Genomic DNA, 22,101 nt, shown 5'->3' on the forward strand with positions numbered 1-22,101 from the left:
TATTCTGGATGAATTGGGGATGGGTTCGTAGCGTACTCAATCATTGGAGACAAGAAGAAGGTGATCCCTTCCATCCACCATATTCCCCTCTTGACGAAGAACCTGAAGCACTTACCGGCGAACCTGTTCGTAATACCATTTCTCTCTCATTTCCAGAGTATCTCGTCATGATTATATACTATCTCAAATTTTAGATCTTATTCATCCGCTCGTCCGAACCGATAATCACTCCGGTGTAATAGAAGAAGTCAACGAGCTTCGCGCTCGAGTAGTGGCTTTAGAGAATATGGTGCAAAGGTTATAAGCACCAGCAGCATCACCGGCATCAACAGTACCACCATCATCAACACCATCAATACCATTACTACCATTAACAACATCCACATCCCATGATTCAACATTACAAGATGTTGCACGAGCATCAACATCATACGCACCATAGATACCAAGGAATACCAACAACAACAAACGATGAAGTATTAATTCATAACTTCATTGAAGAAATATTCTACGACGATTATGTAATATCTAAGGTTTTAGAGATTATATATTCTAGTTCTAATCGAAAACTAGATGAGATTAATATTATGTTAACTCATTAAAATCCATGATTACATCTAAAAAAATATATATATGTAGGTATATTTTCATAAATATTGTAATTAAAAATTCTTTTGTACAAACTATTAATGGTGAGAATATTTTAACGGGTAGGTAATACCCGAGAGATATATAAATTCACAATTAATATGTTACATTCTTCGATTCTGATTCAACAAATCATCAACTATATTCACTACTTTCACAACGAGATATATTCTTTCATAAATGTAACAACCCAAACCAAACCACGGCAATTCCCGTTAAATTTTACAACAAAAAAAAATTTCTGGTGCAGTTCAATTGCGCGGCGCGCCAGGTGGGTGCGCGGCGCGCCAAACCACCTGGACAGCCCGCTGTCCCCGGAAGTCAATTTAACGAAAATGTTCGACTAGTTCCCGACATTTTTAGCCAAAACGCTTTCAACCATGAATTCATATATATAAAACTAGCACGTTTAATTAATAAAATTAAGTTTACGGAGTGGGTCCGACATCGACCCATATTACCACCTTAAGTACCAAAAATACAATTTTTGACTTTAAGATTTTAATACAAAACAAAGCCGAGCATGGCGATCGGGAATACACTACCCAATCCTAAACAATCCAAAAGCAAGTCACTAAAGCAACTATGCAAGTCTTCTAGTCCTCGCGCTTACCCGAGCCACCATCCGCATGCAATCTATAAAAAGAGTCAACAACGAGAGGGTAAGCTAATGCTTAGTGAATGATAATATACTACATACATATATATGTATAAAATGAATACGCCACACAAAACAAATACCGCATACCGAAGCATCCAAGTATAAAGCATCTACACTAAGCATACCGTACGATCTAAGCAACGAGCTAAAGATACAACACAAAAGATAGTCCACCAACGACAAAGTAAACATCGCCAAATAGCTACACCCGGAGGGTTAGCTACAACACAACAACACATTAATATAATACAATAATAATAATACACAAGGTTAACCCCTTAACCTCAATCACACGAACATTGGCCGAACAACCCGAGCCTTGTGAATTCGCACAACCCGAAATTCACTTCTCAACCATAAGATGACCGAACAACCCGAGTCATCGTGAATCCGCACTACCCGAGATCCACTACCTCAATAAGGTGACCGAACAACCCGAGTCACCATGAATCCGCACTACCCGATATTCATTTCTCATTACTAAAGCCCACGGTCACGGGATTATAAAATCCACCACATCGGGGTCATCCACAACACAACCATATCAACCCTTCACCATTAGGGTTATAACAACCAAATCACAACCATGTGTGATAATGTGCACACAAAATGTGCACCTCGCCAAAGATGGTCAACCAAAACGCACAACCGTGCCAATTGGACTTATACACAAGTCCATCAAGTCCACCTATATGTGAAGTGAGCTCTATAACCGAGAATCACTTCACCCGACCCGCACCCATCCTACACATACATATGCACATAGGATATTATCACTCACCTTGAAGTCTTGAAAAAAGCTTCCAAGTAATCCGCAACTCGTCAATGGAAAGTACCTATTCCATTATCACAAATATCACAACACAATTAGGATGGATTTACAAACCACCCAATTCGACCCTTAGTGCAATTTCGACCCAAATGCACTTCCAAGCACAAACCGTATCCGAACTAACCAATAATCACTAACACAAGTGAGAATGGTCATAATATGCTAAATAAACCCGAACTCAAGTGTTAAACACGTGTCATACCCATTTTGACACTTAAACCCTAATTTTGACCCATAAAGGTCAAAATCTCATCCTTTACAAGTTTGACACCAAAACACATTTAACTCGATTTAATACTTCAACTTAATCCATTTTAAGTTTATAAACCTCATTAATTCGCCAATCGGGTCATAATTACCACCAAAACCTAATTTGACCCAAAGTCACAATTAGTCACCCAAATTACCCTAAATGGGTTCCAATACTTCCATAATCACTAATCCAAGTGATTAAACTCCAAACCAAAGCCTAATCAAGGCCAAAACGTCATCCAACCCAAAACCCGCCAAGTGACAAGAATAACTAGTCACCATAAACCCATTTCATCACCTAAGTGGGTTACTCAACAAATTAACTCAAAACCCTAAATTGAATATCAAGTTAAACAAATGAAATTCGGAGTTTGAGCTTACCAATACCACCACAACGTAGCTAGGAACGAGGAGAACAACTTTAAAACCCGAGACTTTGAACGATTCGAGCTTCTTCCTCACCAAAACCTTCAATCTCTCTCTAAGCCTCTCTCTCTCTCTCTCTAAGAATGGATGAAGATGATAAGTGGATGTGAATGGGATCCAAAACTGATCCAAACTAGCTCATAAGCCTCACAAATCCGGCCCCATGTGATTTTACCCTTTTACCCCTCATTAAAGCAATTAAAAATAAAGAGGGTTCTGTCAGCAGCAATCGGCGCGGCGCGCCCCAACCCTGCGCGGCGCGCAACACAGCTGAACCAGATTCCTTTGCATATTAATTCCATATAAATATTAAACGAAGCCCGATCTCATATGTCTTTTATAAACAAGTATACAAAATAAATATTCGGGTCTTACAACTCTCCCCCACTTAAACTCGATCACGTCCTCGTGATCCTCATCACTTGACCAAACGGACTCCACTCTACGGTCCTCAACATAAGTCCAATCCGACTTTCCTAAGCAATTTTTCCCAACGAATCGCCTTCCACAACTAAATCGTCACCCGCGATTTATCAAATCCACAATTCGAGCACTAACACCATGCTCATTCCCTAACACTGGGAAAAACCCAACCAATCTCATACCGAGATATTAATTCCTTAGTGTACTATTACCGAGTACAACGCTAAAAGCAACCAAGTCTCAACCTAAAGTCAACAATCCGAAACGATGAAGACCGAACCAAACGAATCCTTGCGGATAACACCAAATCACTAGACATCCTTTGTAGTGCGCTATACGACCAATACGCCACTACTGTAACATCATAATCCAACGGTTAGAAACCGATAGCGTCCAAAACGACTATGGCAACGCTAAACCCGAAGGTGTACAAAATCAACTCTCGTCACACCCGTGACAACATGTGAGCGAAACACGGCTATCGCATCACTAATCACACAACATGGTCCTCACGACCCCACTACCGGCGTATAAAACAACCAATAGATCAAACCACACAGTCCTCATGACCCCACCATCGGTGTATAAAACAACCGATAGATCACAACTCAACATGGCCGAAACAACCCGAGCCAAAACACATATGGAGGATGGTCGAAACAACCCGAACCTTAGTGAATTCGCACAACCCGAAATCCACCAACCCAATCCATATATCTCACAACAGAATGACCGCACAACCCGAGTCATCGTGAATACGCGCAAACCGATATTCACTACCACTGCCACATAGTGTAACCGAGGATGGCCGTACAACCCGAGCCTTAGTGAATCCGAACTACCCGACATTCACTACCTCAAACTATGAGCCCAACCAACAGGGACAATCGTACTACCCGAAATATTGTGAATACGAACAACCCGATATTCACGTCCCACAACACAACTCTCTTGATGAAGTCAGCGGACCCCGAAGGTCATGCTCCACCAATCTCAATACCGGATGAAGTCAGCGGACCCGAAGATCATGCTTCACCGATCTCAACACCACGCTCATGACGAAGTCAGCGGACCCTAAAGATCATGCTCCATCAATCACGTACTCCCATGATGAAGTCAGCGGACCCTAAAGATCATGCTCCATCAATCAACCATACCATAATGAAGTCAGCGGACCCGAAGATCATGCTTCATTAATCGTCAATCCCATGATGAAGTCAGCGGACTCCGAAAGTCATGCTTCATCAATCACATACCATAATCGAGCAAGAACCACCTATATCAAGCATAGGTACCGAACAAGAATTCTCCAAAAGAGAACCCGACACACACCTTCCTTAACCGAAGGATTTCACCTTGCTCACCAAACACGTCCATTATCTCTCAACGAGATTTACCACATTACCACCTCGGTGGTAATTCCAATCCAAACCATAAGTACAATTTATCCGAAATCGTACCCTACCACAAATCGACCAAAACTAGGGCTCGACAAAAATTTCCGGATCTACCAAAAGCATCATCCGAAATATCACACTAAAACTTCCTCGTGCGGGAGTGCGACTCCCCCACTTGGAACCACGTTCCTATCTCACAACTCGTACAACCGTACAATGCTACCAAAGGTAGACTTTACTGACGATTGGGTACACACGACCCATCACTACACCTTGCTCCAACCTTGAGCATACAAAGGATTTCACTCAATCCTTAAACACTTCGAACGAAAAGTGTAGCACGATTACACAAACCATACCCTCGCAATTATCCAATTGCTTTAGTTTGTCAAGTTTCACTTAGTCACTCATGTACCTAAGGGTTTCTCCCGGGACCCTAAGTACAATGTAACCACAACACAATCGGAGTCGACACCACGCTAGTAGGTATAAAAGAGGCACCTAATGTCGCGTCATAAAGACTCCATTACCAACATACGTCAAGATTTTAAACACTCGATCTCAAAGGTTCCAATCACCCGACGAACCCCATGGTTCATCACTTCAACACAGAAGCGAACACGCGCTTAACAATCGAACACCAAATCCATTTCCGTGGCTTGGTAGTAACATTTCCCAAATACTAAGGAATGCTTGGTTGCACCAAGTCTTACGCCCTTCGTCCCAAAAATCAAACATCGTCACAGGGTACTTCCATTAGGAACATCACCCTTAACAATAACATGCACAACACAATGCATCTAACAAATCCGAACCTAAACGCCACATAAATAAATATTCAAAAGACATATTTATTAAAATGAAACGTACCTCAACGTCTCCTTGCGGCATTCGCCGCCGCCAACTCGGGACAATCCGGCTTGCGATGTCCCTCTTTATGACAATAGTAGCACATTCTGTCATCACTTCTCGGCATTGTGCATTCCCACAACTTGTGACCCCTAACGCCACAATTGAAACACCTAGGCGCACGAGAATCCACCGCGCCCTTTACCACATTACTCGTACTCGCACTCGGACCCTTAGTCCTCTTACTCGGAGCACCATAAGTAATAACCCTTCTCTCACTTGAAGGTTCGGCCTTTTTCGATCGCGTATAAGACTCGAAACCTCTAGCCACCGCAAATAACTCCGCAAACGACTTCGCGTAACCCCGGCTAATTTTGCTTTTCAAGTCATCGCTCAAAGTTCGATAGAAATCCTCCATCAACAAACGATCGTTCCCCAAATATTCCGGGCAAAAACGAGCCTTCGACATAAAAGTCGTCTTTAAAGTATTCAAGTCCATAGAACCCTGTTGCAAATTTCGCAACTCACAATGCAATTCCGATAAATCGGCTGAAGTTCGGAACTCCTAGAAGAATTCCTCCTTAAATTCGTCCCATGATAATGCCATAAACGTCTCACCACCGACAAGATCAATCTTGCCATCCAACCAATCCTTCGCCCTACCTCGCAACAAACTAGTAGCGAGTCTCGTCTTTTTCTCGGGTGGGCATTCCATAGTACGAAAACACCCTTCGACATCCGAAACCCAAGTCGTACTCACCAAAGGATCCGGTTTCCCATCATACATAGGGGGTTTAGTCCTCATGAAGCTCTTAAGACAACGCTCCATTTCACCCCTATTTTGGAATTCGGAATACTTCCCATCCATTTCTTCTCGAAACGCCCTCATTTGCTCCGCAACGGCGGCCGTAACTCTAGCGTTAAATTCCGTGTCGTTCGTCTCGGTCTCGTTTCGCGTCGTCATTCTAAAGAATGCAAAACGATTAGTCCACGCACGTATAAAACGACACGCACAACACCCTCCCATCTTGCTAAACACTCGTCGTACATCACTTGTTAGACACGATTTGCACCCGTAATAAGGTCTGCAAGTTCTTATTACGCACGCACGCCGCATCGACTCGTTAGTACAACGACCACCTCGCTCGATGCTATAAACAAACACAAACAAAATTCTACGCGATAGAAGCACACGCGAGAATTACACCACAACACAAATAATATATTAATAATATCCGCATTACTAATATAAACGTTAGTCGACCTATAAACAAGGCACTAACTAAACCCGTTCCTGACCCGTAATCCTACAAGTCCCGCAACAAATTACGCGCACACAAAAGTCTAAGTCTAGGCACCTATCTCAAGTCACCTAAATCCCTTAGACCATGCTCTGATACCACTTGTAACAACCCAAACCAAACCACGGCAATTCCCGTTAAATTTTACAACAAAAAAAAATTTCTGGTGCAGTTCAATTGCGCGGCGCGCCAGGTGGGTGCGCGGCGCGCCAAACCACCTGGACAGCCCGCTGTCCCCGGAAGTCAATTTAACGAAAATGTTCGACTAGTTCCCGACATTTTTAGCCAAAACGCTTTCAACCATGAATTCATATATATAAAACTAGCACGTTTAATTAATAAAATTAAGTTTACGGAGTGGGTCCGACATCGACCCATATTACCACCTTAAGTACCAAAAATACAATTTTTGACTTTAAGATTTTAATACAAAACAAAGCCGAGCATGGCGATCGGGAATACACTACCCAATCCTAAACAATCCAAAAGCAAGTCACTAAAGCAACTATGCAAGTCTTCTAGTCCTCGCGCTTACCCGAGCCACCATCCGCATGCAATCTATAAAAAGAGTCAACAACAAGAGGGTAAGCTAATGCTTAGTGAATGATAATATACTACATACATATATATGTATAAAATGAATACGCCACACAAAACAAATACCGCATACCGAAGCATCCAAGTATAAAGCATCTACACTAAGCATACCGTACGATCTAAGCAACGAGCTAAAGATACAACACAAAAGATAGTCCACCAACGACAAAGTAAACATCGCCAAATAGCTACACCGGAGGGTTAGCTACAACACAACAACACATTAATATAATACAATAATAATAATACACAAGGTTAACCCCTTAACCTCAATCACACGAACATTGGCCGAACAACCCGAGCCTTGTGAATTCGCACAACCCGAAATTCACTTCTCAACCATAAGATGACCGAACAACCCGAGTCATCGTGAATCCGCACTACCCGAGATCCACTACCTCAATAAGGTGACCGAACAACCCGAGTCACCATGAATCCGCACTACCCGAGATTCATTTCTCATTACTAAAGCCCACGGTCACGGGATTATAAAATCCACCACATCGGGGTCATCCACAACACAACCATATCAACCCTTCACCATTAGGGTTATAACAACCAAATCACAACCATGTGTGATAATGTGCACACAAAATGTGCACCTCGCCAAAGATGGTCAACCAAAACGCACAACCGTGCCAATTGGACTTATACACAAGTCCATCAAGTCCACCTATATGTGAAGTGAGCTCTATAACCGAGAATCACTTCACCCGACCCGCACCCATCCTACACATACATATGCACATAGGATATTATCACTCACCTTGAAGTCTTGAAAAAAGCTTCCAAGTAATCCGCAACTCGTCAATGGAAAGTACCTATTCCATTATCACAAATATCACAACACAATTAGGATGGATTTACAAACCACCCAATTCGACCCTTAGTGCAATTTCGACCCAAATGCACTTCCAAGCACAAACCGTATCCGAACTAACCAATAATCACTAACACAAGTGAGAATGGTCATAATATGCTAAATAAACCCGAACTCAAGTGTTAAACACGTGTCATACCCATTTTGACACTTAAACCCTAATTTTGACCCATAAAGGTCAAAATCTCATCCTTTACAAGTTTGACACCAAAACACATTTAACTCGATTTAATACTTCAACTTAATCCATTTTAAGTTTATAAACCTCATTAATTCGCCAATCGGGTCATAATTACCACCAAAACCTAATTTGACCCAAAGTCACAATTAGTCACCCAAATTACCCTAAATGGGTTCCAATACTTCCATAATCACTAATCCAAGTGATTAAACTCCAAACCAAAGCCTAATCAAGGCCAAAACGTCATCCAACCCAAAACCCGCCAAGTGACAAGAATAACTAGTCACCATAAACCCATTTCATCACCTAAGTGGGTTACTCAACAAATTAACTCAAAACCCTAAATTGAATATCAAGTTAAACAAATGAAATTCGGAGTTTGAGCTTACCAATACCACCACAACGTAGCTAGGAACGAGGAGAACAACTTTAAAACCCGAGACTTTGAACGATTCGAGCTTCTTCCTCACCAAAACCTTCAATCTCTCTCTAAGCCTCTCTCTCTCTCTCTCTAAGAATGGATGAAGATGATAAGTGGATGTGAATGGGATCCAAAACTGATCCAAACTAGCTCATAAGCCTCACAAATCCGGCCCCATGTAATTTTACCCTTTTACCCCTCATTAAAGCAATTAAAAATAAAGAGGGTTCTGTCAGCAGCAATCGGCACGGCGCGCCCCAACCCTGCGCGGCGCGCAACACAGCTGAACCAGATTCCTTTGCATATTAATTCCATATAAATATTAAACGAAGCCCGATCTCATATGTCTTTTATAAACAAGTATACAAAATAAATATTCGGGTCTTACAATAAAAATCAAAACAACCATACTCATTCAAATTCAATTACATATTCTGATTTTAACATATCAGAATCCAAGTCGAGATATAATCGATATCATCACTCTTAGATCCCTACATTTTTTAAAGCTATACTTTGACTTCAAAACTGTGCTAGAACATCACTCCTATTCATAAAACCCAGAAAAATAATTATGCTGTTCAAAAATTCTAGAACATCATATGTATATTGACGATTACAATCTGCATTCAAACCCTTCACGATTCTTGAAAACACCTCAATTAAGAAACAACCGAGAGGAGGATCCAACCACACGTTATCTACGAAAAGAAGAACTTATGCATATAGTCATGCACCTGGAAAACTCTTGAAATCTAAGTAGAAGTTTAAAACGAATCTATGATCCCTTGGCATTGTTATTATCGAAAATAACTTTGCAATCTCTTTCCAAATTAGCCAATTTTGTCACACCTCCAGCAAATCAACTTTTACTTTTTCATTCGGATTAACCTCATTGTAACCTTGATATATATGTTTGCCCTTTTCGTCGTCGTTACCGGGGAACCGTTTATGTCCCACCACATTAGCAGGAAACTTACCAACAATTTTGTTGATCTTTGAATTTCCGAAAAAATCATTATATTCATTGAAACCCTATCATGTGCCTATCTGCATCTTGTAATGATAATTGTCATACCAAAAAGCTTCAATCATTATTTCGCAGCGTTTCTACATCAACAGTTATACATATACATATAACGTCTATCTTCTGGACTTATGTATTCCAATTCTGAAATTTCGAATAAGCACTCCAATTTACGAATCAGTTCTCGAAACTTTGAAAAATGATGATGAAGTAGCAAAAACTGTAAACGACCTTAACAGCCAAAAGTAGTGTGTTGGCAAAGCTCAGAAAAAGAGAAGGTTTGAAACTAGAAAACGGATTGAGCAAACCATGAAGGAGGCTGTGGACAAATCACAAAGACTAAGCCTGCCTTCAAAGAATCCAAATGATTCAGTGTCTGCTGAAGCCTTTAGCGAATACCTTGCTCCTTACTCTAAACCTTTACGGACAAAACTTCTTTATCATCCTCCTATATTAGAAATTCTAAGATATCATCGTATCTTTCATTATAAATATCCTCGGTATTTTTGAAGATATTTTCATAACTATTCTTATCTGAAATCATTTATCTCTTCGCGATATCTGTGTTATATCATAAAGGAAACTGTTTTAGTTTCTAAATTCTGAAAAATTCGAATTTAAAATATGAATGTTTTTGAAGTAGTGTTGGGAATTGAAGCATGAGTTAATATAATATAATGACACTTGATCAACGTGATTATATTACAGTAAGTCATGCTGAGTTTCTAATGGAATGTGATAAAGGTTCACAGATCATACCCTCATCATGAACCATGTTACATAACTCTTTCATTCTATTTAACCTCTAAACATATAAAGAAAATATTTTTCTTGATGATTCGGTCTTTTCTGGATATTCTGGTAATTTGACAAATCAAATCGTGCTATTACCTTTCCTTTCTGCTTTGTATATTATGATTATTCGAAACTCCATACCTACGAATTTTGGACCATTATTCGCTTGACTTGAAGTCGGGAAGAAGAAACAAAAGCATGGAACTCCGAAATATAAAGGAAAATATAAAGTCCGACAACAACACCTAAATTACAAACTGTGTATATCAATACGTATTGCAACATAAAGACATGAAAGAATTAAAAACATTATAACCCCAAGGTAATAGTAGAAGAAAATATCTTCCTCTGGTGGTAGATGAAAAAGAAGAATGAAGGATACGATAGCCAGGAAAATATCAAGAATCAGAACTGGATTAAGCATTTTCACAATCTTTTAGAAGTAAGAATTAAGGAAGAAAGTATAGAGGTGGAGAAAATAATGAAATGGAAGAGGTCAATTTATAGCAAAATATCAGACATAGCAATTGAGGCAGATTACCGCATATAATCGAAGAGGATCATAATTTCCTTGATTACCGGAGAATCAAACCTATTATAGATTTCAAGGATTATCTTTAAATTCCTTGAAATCCGAAAATTCACCATGAGTACGTCAAAAGTTAAATCTCTATCTCAACATTTTGTGACAACTACACTCGTACGCTTCACATGATCGAATCGTTTTATCTATATTAATCAATAATGATAAAACTCTATTTATCCACTTATATTCGTCATAAAAACATTTTTATTGTTAGCCATGACGACCTCACTCAAATTTCGGGACAAAATTTCTTTAACGGGTAGGTACTGTGACGACCCAGAAATTTCTGACCAAATTTAAACTTAATCTTTAATGTTTCCGACACGATAAGCAAAGTCTATAAAGTTGAATCTCAAAATTTTTGAACTACTTTTCGACTATTCTCTACGATTCACGAACAATTATGTGTAAATAGATATGTGTATATTATAACTAGAAAACGATAACAAAGTACTAATTGTATAATACTATACATTAAACTTATTGGTTTGAATATCTAATTGATATATTTAACTACGGAGTTAAAAGATAATGCCAAACGATTGAATTAAAATAGATTTATCGAGTCCCTTAAGGATTATGATATTGTTACAGGTCTCTGTTGTGAGGTTCGCGTTGATTTGAGAAATCGTTCCTTTTTAAACGGTATTCGGAATAAATGGTAAAGTAATCTGCAAGTAAGAACAAAGTGTCAATTAATGAAAGTTAGACAAAAGTTAATGGAGAACCAAATTTTATAATATTTGATTGATTTAATTTCAAACGTGCGAAAATGTTTTTTAGATATAATAGGAATTGATTGTTAAAATGTTTTGTTTAAATAACATAATTTGAATATATACAAAATGATATTAATTATCATAATTAAATATATAAATAACTCTCAACGTGTATTTAAAATGTGTTTATGAATATTGAAAATATATATGTATTAATAACGAGACGATGATTTAATGAAGCAAATGATCAAAACACTCAAATGTATAAATTACATTCCTTGTAATATAAATTATTGGCGAATAAGTTTAATTATTAATAAAGGTACGTGTCGCGAGACGTAAAGTACAAGTTTTCTTAGCGTATGAAAGGACGTTCGAAAAAACAGAACCGGGACATAAGCCGAGCGTCAACGTATGTGTTATCGGACCTAAAATTACAAGTCAACTATGCACATGAATATAATATATATATATATATATATATATATATATATATATATATATATATATATATATATATATATATATATCGACAAGCAAGAAAACAAACGAGTGTGGGCTGGAAAGGCACCCCATGCGATCGCATGGGGAATGGCCTATAATGCCATGCGATCGCATGGCAGGGTTGTTGAGGCCAAGTACTATAAAGCTCGACATTTTCTGGCCGAATTCATTCATCTGTTTTCTCTCAATCTCTCTACACACATTCTCTATATATATATATATATATATATATATATATATATATATATATATATATATATATATATATATATATATATATATATATATATATATATTAATATTATTATTATTTTTATTTAGATTAATATTATTATTATTAATCGTATTATTATTAGTAGTAGTATTATTATTATTAAGTATTATACATAAAATAGTACGAAGAGGTTCTGCTCGCATGTTTTTAAAACGAGTTTTACGAGCGGGATAGAGCTAAGGAAATTATGGGTTATAGCTATGGAGGTTATGGGTATAGTTCGGGGGTATAGCTCGTGAGTCACACCTAGTGTTTATCATCTCCGTAGCGTCTACGTACTTTCCTGCAATATTGAATCACAATATTGATACATGAGCATTCATATCTTATCTTTTATATATTGATAGTGTATCCATGTCTAGTGCTCGAGTATATATGTTTATGCATGCTTGTATGCTTTAATTTTATCGTTAGATAGTTTATGATGAATCACGAATTTGATACATATGCTACTGATATAAAGTATATGATATGCATGTCGTTGGAAAGCTATCGAAAAATTAATAATTTTTCATTTAGAAATCGCTTGATTTCGATGAACGGATTAAAAGATATGGTCAACTGAATTATGTTTGACGTTAATTGAAATTGTGTTTGAAACTGTAAATTAATATTTAAACAACTTATCTATGAGATTGATAAATTGGATTTTTAGATATTACTAATCGAGTAAATGAATTTCTATATAAGGCACGTCTCGTTTTGTTGAACAATTGTCAAAGTTGACTGTCTTATCATGTTTTAAAACTTTATAAACACTATAATCTGATTTTACAAGTATAGAAAAACTATGTTAAATAATAAAATATTTTCGATTGCCATGATAATTCAAATATAATATAGCTCCTGCAATAAATAATATTTTGAGTTTGATAAACTATAAATTCGTTCAATTATCATGACTTATACTATGGTAATATAATAAACATGTATAGATTTAAAGATCATATTGGGTCAGATTAACTTTTGAGATTACTTTTGTTAACTTTTGCATGTCGGTCTCGAGCATTAGGATTGTGATACACTATGACCCGACCTAGCTTGTTAGACATGTATTGACCAACATATGTTCTCTAGGTTGAGATCTACGGTTATCTTGCATTCCGAGTTTCGGTCACATTTCGGTGAATGACCTTATGTGCTGCTAAGGTGAGTTTCATTTGCTCCCTTTTTAATTGCTTTTGCAATCTATATTTTTGGGCTGAGAATACATGCACTTTATTTTAAACACAATGGACACAAGTACATACTTAATTCTACACTGAGTTTGAACCAAAAATCCATTAGCTTTGGTAACTAGTAACTGCCGGTTATAAGAACTGGTGGGCGCGAGTAGTTATATATGGATCCATAGGGCTTGACATCCCCGTTTGTTCCAGGTATAGAAACCCTAGCTTGAACTATAAAACAGACGTATGCTATTTGAGTTTAGTACACGTTGGATTGCGTGTATTGTACATATTGGTTGCATGTATGTTAAAACAGGGGTACTTATTATAACGTTAAAGTTTAGTTACCAGGGTGCTCAATTTCGTTGAATATTTTGATAAACGTTTCTGGATGAAGCAACTGAAATCTTGTGATCCACCTTTATATACAGATTATGCGCAACATTAAAACTATGAACTCACCAACCTTTGTGTTGACACTTTTAAGAATGTTTATTCTCATGTTCCTAGAAGTCTTTTGCTGTTTGCTTATACGTTATACAAGCTATGTGCATGGAGTCATACATGCTTTATTCGAGAAAACTTTGCATTCACAAAATCATCACCATATATCTTATTTTGACTGCATTGTCAACGGATGTATTACGGTAAACTATTATTTACGGTGATTGTCTATATGTAGAAATTATCAGATGTCGAAAACCTTGGAATTTGATATTCATTAATGGTGTGCCTTTTCAAAAGAATGCAATATTTACAAAACGTATCATGTAGAGGTCAGTACCTCACTATGAAATCGATGAATGATGTATTCGTCCAAATGGATTTGGACGGGTCATCACAAATTCAAACAGATGCTTCAATTATTAAAGTTGTATTCAACATATATATTTTAATGATAAAGTTGTATTCAATAGAGATGCTTTGATGATAAAGCTGTATTCAACAGAGATACTTTGATGATAAAACTGTATTCAACAGAGATGCTTTAATTATTAAAGCCGTATTCAACAGTTGTATTCAAAAAAAAGATGCTTTAATTCAAACAGCTGCATTCATTCATACAGATATATTCTACCTCTATAAATACAACCCCTCATTTCTCATCAAATCACACCACATACACCTAATTGCATACTTCTCACATTCCATTTCAAAATGTGTCAAATGTCTGATGTGCCACAAGTTAACTTCGGTGGTGAATTCGATCGTGAGGTCAAGAATTATTTTGGTACGGTGGTGAAGAAAGAGAGCACTGTATGAACGTCCGTAATTATCAGTTGCCCGATCTGCTTGAATTTCTCAAAGAAGACATACATGTTTCACAAAAACAGGTATGATTTTTCAAGGAGTCCAACATTCTAGTCACTCTTCTTCAAGATGAAGAAGACTAGAATACTCTTGTTGGTCGAGTAGTGACCCGTAACGAAAAAATCAAAGTGTATATCGAATTCCGAGATGAGAACGAATACGTTGTGCATTCTGATGAAGAGGACTATGTACCCTCCGGGCCACAATACGACACGGATGGTAAGTTCTTTTCGGATGATTTCTAAATGTTTAGCTTAATTATCGTTGTGATTGTGTTAAATGTTTAGTTTAAAAAAATGTAACCGTGTTCGTGTTTTAATAAAAGTGATGTTAAAAAAAATTTACTCTGTAATAATAATAATAATAATAATAATAATAATAATAATAATAATTCAAACAAAAATGAAAAGTAAAATTAAAATATGGGACCAATTTAACCCATCACACAACCATCACGTCTACCACTACAAACTCCATCACGCCATCACTTTTACCAAATCAATACTATATCTCACAAAAATACCCATCACGCCCTATCACGCCGTCAACACTAAAAAGATCTCATAATTTATAACAGGAAGGCTATAAAAGTTAAGTAGGTGGTAGTTATAGACTCCACTTTAGGAAATTAGCGGCAATACTTTACTAAAACATAAATAAAAAACAAAAGAAAATTATTAATGTTGTATTGCACATGATTTAAAAAATAAATTACATCAAGATATCCTGAAAGTACCATGCACATAAACTGACATATTCTTGTATAAATATGTTAGTGTGTCATATTTCATAGTGTAACATACTAACATACATCCCAATTACAAACACATTTATCTTCAATTTGATCACTTTGCTTCTATATATCACCATAGGCGAAATGGCACATAATGGAACGGCTCCTCTACGTGCCACATCCGTCGATATGGAGATACCGGTTAAGTGGTCAGACCAACCACCAGAGCACATGGTGGCTAATAAAGAAAATGGCGTCAATAAGAGTCATGGGGTGTTGGATGTGGCCTTACGGGTGGTTTTGTCTATGTCTGCCTTGGCTGCTGTCATTGTTATGGTCACTTCTAAACAAAGCAAGTTAATACACTTCTCACCCACTCTCGCGTTACCCTTGGATGCAAACTGGACTCAGGTTCCGTCTTACATGTAAGTTGCTATCACTGGTTTCTAAAATTCTAATCAGTTATGTAATTAAAGTATATTCACACGATACATAATAAAATTTACAGACGAGGAGTGTTATGTAGGGTGTGAATGAATCGGTTCGTTTAAAATTTGGCTTGCTTGAAATTATACAAGCTCTAGCTCTGCTGGAGTTCGACTATATATATATATATATATATATATATATATATATATATATATATATATATATATATGGGCAGGATCAATTGAAAAAACTTTGTTCACGAACATTATAGAATGGATGAAAATATGAACATTTAAAACAGACAATTCGTGATGAATGTTATTATTTTGGCGGGAAAACGATCGACAAAAATAACATTCAAAATAATATTGTTCGTGAAGAATGTTAACGTTTTTTTTTTTTTTTTTTTTTATGTTTTGTGAAGTAAAATTTAGCCCGATTTATAGTTTAGGGTTTAGGGTTTGGTGTTTTGGGTTTATTCCATAAACCCAAAACACCAAACTCTAAACCCTAAACCCTAAAGTCTAAACCGTTCGTGTTAAAAACTCAATCTAAATCCTAAATCTAAACCCTAAACCCTCAGTTTCTAAACCCTAATATCTAAAACCTCAACATACGCTCGAAAAACACGATAATTGTTATATATTACTTCTTCGAGCGTTTTCCCGCCAAAATAAAAACATTTATCACAAAGTGTCTTTATTAAATGTTCATATTTTCATCCAATCTATAATGTTCGTGAACAAAGTTTTTTCAAAAAACGAAAAAAAAAAAACCCCATTGGTTACTTCCCTCTTTATCCTACCTCTATATATATATATATATATATATATATATATATATATATATATATATATAGTTTATTAACGAACTCCAAATTAAGTATGTTCAAGCTCAAGTTAGAGCTTGCTTAAATGGAGCTTTTAACTAGTCAAGCTAGAGTAACTTAGCTTATTTACACCGCCAATGTTATCTAAGAAATGTGTGCATGTCATGCAGATACTTTGTAGTTGCGCTCCTGGTGGCATGCGTGTACAGTATTGTCACCGGTCTCCAATCGCTTTCGGCACTAAAGTTGACAGGAGGAAGATCTACGAAGAAGCAGTTTCATGTGGCGATTGTAGATTCTGTAAGCCCTTGATTTTGTACCATATTAGAGTATTAATTAGGTCTTAGGCGAGCTCTAATCAATATGATATTAATTAAGGTGGTGTTAACAAGATCAGGGGCAATTCTAGCAACCGTCGAAGGGTGTCAAGTGGCACCACTACTTTGATTTTTTTTTCTTGTTTGTATAAAATACCTTTAAAGTTGTATATGACACCACTAAACTTTAAAATAGTATCCTATATGTTTTTATGGTTCTTTGGAAGTAAACAGTCGTGCCAATATGCTACTCAATACAATTATACATTTTGGATAATGTATAGCAATGATCACTTCAATCATATCCAAACACTCAAACTGACTATTAAGGATATGAAAACACAACACCTCTAGTTTTTTTTTAGCAGAAGCTTTGTTCTCTGCTTACTAACGGATTTTGTATGTTACTTGCAGTTACTATTTGGTATTGTATCATCAGCGATGGGAGCAACAATGGGAGTTGCATACATAGGACTACGTGGAAACAAGTACTCATACTGGAAGGAGATCTGTAACGCGTATGGTTCCTTTTGTCATCACTTGGCAGCCTCGATAACAATGGCAATCATATCCACCATAATACTTATGCTACTTGTTTGGCTCTCCTTTTACTCGCTTATGAAGAGAATCGCAAAGCCATAGGCTGATCAACAGGAAGAAACTGTTAAGTATAATGTTCCAGTGTGATGTTATTTCACCTTTTTTTGTTTAAGTTCTATATGTAAATTTTTCTTGTGTGTAATTCGATTCTGAAATCTATGGTCAGTAATGAATCAATCATTAAAGGTTGCTTAGATTACAAATTAAGTTTAAAGTTGCAACAGCAAATTTGGTAAAAAGTCGTGGTTAATCTCATAAAAGGTTAATTATTAACCCGTAAACAGAACATGATACTAATAAAATAAATTGGACAGAAGATTTATAAGAATAAAACTATCAAACAGCTAGGAAAAGATTACAAAATATAATAAAATCAACTTGCTTCTAAATATAAGCCAATTAAAAAAATTACTACGTAGTACATTCTAATGGCATTATACAGATTATAATTTAACCAATATTTTATTATAAACAATCTTATTTGGTAACGCCAAATCATCCAAAGAAGAAAAGATATAATCACTGTAAATCTTTTTTTTTAGTTTTTTAGTTTTTTTTTTGCAGCACTCCAGTTTTCAACCCATGCGTTCAGATCTTGGAGTGGAGCTAGAATTTAAAGATAAGGAGATAATGATACGCATACCCGATTAGCTCGTATTGCGCATCACACTTGCACCATGTGTGCGAAGCTCTAGCGCTAAGGCACGTTTGGCGCAAGTAAACGTGCGCTAGGTACATCGAAGAGCGCAATAAGGAGCCAACGTGTCCTGTACAACCCACGATCCCTGCAACAAAGTGGAAGGTACAGACAGCCAGCATAAAAGTAACAAGTATTATTCCCTAGTCCCCTCCTCCAAGCACTAAGGCGGTACATAGAAGAAAGTAATAAAGAACACGTGGCACCAATGAGCAAAGGATACTATGGCTATAAATAAAGGACTCGGATCACAAGGCGATCATCATGATCCGTTGGGATTCACACCAATACTATTTTTAGTATTAAGGTGCGGACAGACCGCGCTATCCTTATCAGCGCACCTTATACCCGCGCCATCGGAACTCACGGTATACTCCATTAACAGGTTACAGGTAACGTTCAATGAACACAAATCCTACAATCCACCTGAACCATCATAAACCGGGTGACCCGCCGATGGTTGGTCTATGTTTAACCACCCCTGTTGAGATCCGCATCTCACGAGGGGTTATTCACGGTACACCGGACCAGAGAGTTAAACTCAGTTGACCCTTAAATCTCCCTTCATCGATGTCAAGCATGGACCGAACCCGCCACATTTATTCCATGCTCGATCATTTGGCGCCATCCGTGGGACTCCAAGTTAAAAGGTTTTGATAGATCTTTTCTCTTTATGTCCACTACTCACTCGCTTTTTCTTTACAGGTATCTGTTAAGAAAGAACAAAGTGCGCTCAATGGCTAACTGCCAACAAAAACAAGGAGTCAATCGCAAACCGGGCACTGGCGGAATTTTAGAAACAGCAGATATATCCTTCGCTGCCGTCTTCAACACCTCCTGCGCACCTATCGTGGTGCAAGGATACTTGCCTGTGTAACACCCCAGCTTAACATGACCACAATATTGTCCGCTTTGCCCGCAGGCGCACGGATTTTTCTTGGCAACCACACACGAGAAGCACTTTCCCAGGAGGTCACCCATCCTGGTAGTGCTCTCGCCCGAGCACGCTTAACTGCAGCGTACTCACACATCTGCTCTGCATGTGGTCCCAAAACGCGTTGTGTCATTTAAGCGTGAGTATTACATTATAATCCCATGATCACTCATGTGTGTGGGCAATGTGGGATTTGCCTAGGGTGTTACATTCACCCCCCCTTAGGGACTCATCGTCCTCGATGAGGTTTGCCCCACCACCCCAACGGCACATGAGTGGCTCTGATACCATTCTGTAACACCCCAGCTTAACATGACCACAATATTGTCCGCTTTGCCCGTAGGCGCACGGCTTTTTCTTGGCAACCACACACGAGAAGCACTTTCCCAGGAGGTCACCCATCCTGGTAGTGCTCTCGCCCGAGCACGCTTAACTGCAGCGTACTCACACATCTGCTCTGCATGTGGTCCCAAAACGCGTTGTGTCATTTAAGCGTGAGTATTACATTATAATCCCATGATCACTCATGTGTGTGGGCAATGTGGGATTTGCCTAGCCTGAGTCAGGTCATGGTGTGAAGCGCCTTCACATGGATAACAGTAGTAGTGTCGACATCATGTACGAGTACTGCTTTCGACAATTACCCACACCAATAAGGCAAACTATCAAACCTCCCACCACGGCCTTATCTGGGTTCTCAGGAGAGTCAGCATGGCCTATTGGAATTCTGGACTTGAGATTAGAACTAACGAACAACAAAGACAAGCTCAAGAAGCACACTGAGAACATATAGTTCTGCGTTGTGTGCTCTCACTCTAGGTACAATGCTATATTGGGCAGAACCTCCATTCAAAAGTTCGGTGCCATACCTTCCACGATCCATGGAATGGTCAGGTTCCCAACAGAGGGATCGCTACCCTCGAATCAACACAGCTAGATGCCTTGTGCGCGTCGTTACCGACAAGAAGGACGTTCCTCCCGAAGAAAGGGGCACGAAAGAATGGTTGGTCATAGTTAACCCCTCGTACCCAGAACAAAAGGTGAAAATAGGGGGAAGTCTAACATAGGAAACCAAAGACAAGTTGAGAAATATCCTCATCCCTAATTCAGATGTATTCTGTTGGCGCGATGCGGATATGACGGGGGTGCCGCGAGAAATATTGCAGCATCGCCTCAACGCTAGCACTAATCTGACTCCCATCAAACAGAAGAAGCTACCAATGGCTCCAGATACGAGCGAATGGTTGTACAGAGAAGTTGACAAGCTAGATAAGCCAACATACTTCGCAAATTAAACTACCAGACGTGGGTAGCCAACCCCGTCTTGGTGGCAAAGTCCGACGGGACGTGGCGTGTGATGACCAGGAAAATTTTGACTTATTTAACCTAACTCTCTATACGATTTATTATTTTGACACGTTAAACAAAGTCTGTTAGATTGAGTCTCAAAATTTTAGAACTGTTTCATATATATACAATTACCTTTGACTACTCTCGATGATTCATGAACAATTATATGTATGTATATATATATATGTACAAGTAAAAAATGACTTTCCTACAGTAAAACAATATTTGCTACAGTAAAAATGACTTTGCTACAGTAAAACACTATTTGCTACAGTAAAACACTATTTGCTACAGTGAACCCGTATTTTGCTACAGTGCTACAATGAAAACGACTTTGCTACAGTAAACACTATTTGCTACAGTAAACACTATTTGCTACAGTAAACACTATTTGCTACAGTAAACACTATTTGATGTCGACGAACTTGCAAATAAAAACGGAAAAGGCGGCCATGCGATCGCATGGCAAAAACACTGAAAACTCATGCGATCGCATGAGCTACAGTAAATGCAAAAGTATTATAAAAGGTCAGTTTGCTCGAACGAAGTATCACACTTTTATCTCTCTGATTCTTTTATATATATAATTTTAATTATAATTTTAATTTTAAGCTTAATAATAATAAAGTATATTCGAGGGTATTTTTAATTCGGGTTTCAAACCGTTTTAAGCTAAGGAAATATTGGATATTGTTCGGGGTATTGTTCTTGAATCCAAGGTCAACCATACAGTCGTCTACCATCATTACGTCTACGCAATTTGCCTACAATATTTAGTCTCAATATTGAACCGTGAGTTTATAGTCTCCCTTTTTAAATACTTTAAATATTTTTGGGCTAAGAATACATGCAATTTATTTTAAACGCGATAAGACACAAGTACATACTAAATTCTACACTGAGTTAAACCGGAAATCCCTTAGCTTTGGTAACTAGTAGCTGCCAGTACATAGGATATG

General features: G+C 37.8%; 1 protein-coding gene across 1 annotated transcript; it reads left to right on the forward strand.

Moving 5' to 3' along the window:
* The first annotated feature begins 16,130 nt into the window (after nucleotides 1-16,130).
* LOC139888235 (CASP-like protein 1) lies at nucleotides 16,131-18,812 on the forward strand. Its single transcript, XM_071871258.1, has 4 exons — nucleotides 16,131-16,411; nucleotides 17,415-17,544; nucleotides 17,976-18,122; nucleotides 18,726-18,812. Exons 1-4 carry the CDS (start codon nucleotides 16,131-16,133, stop codon nucleotides 18,810-18,812), a joined length of 645 nt encoding a protein of 214 aa, XP_071727359.1.
* The last annotated feature ends 3,289 nt before the right edge of the window (nucleotides 18,813-22,101 follow it).

This window comes from Rutidosis leptorrhynchoides, chromosome 2, assembly GCF_046630445.1.
Source record: "Rutidosis leptorrhynchoides isolate AG116_Rl617_1_P2 chromosome 2, CSIRO_AGI_Rlap_v1, whole genome shotgun sequence".
Classification (NCBI taxonomy): Eukaryota; Viridiplantae; Streptophyta; class Magnoliopsida; order Asterales; family Asteraceae; genus Rutidosis; species Rutidosis leptorrhynchoides.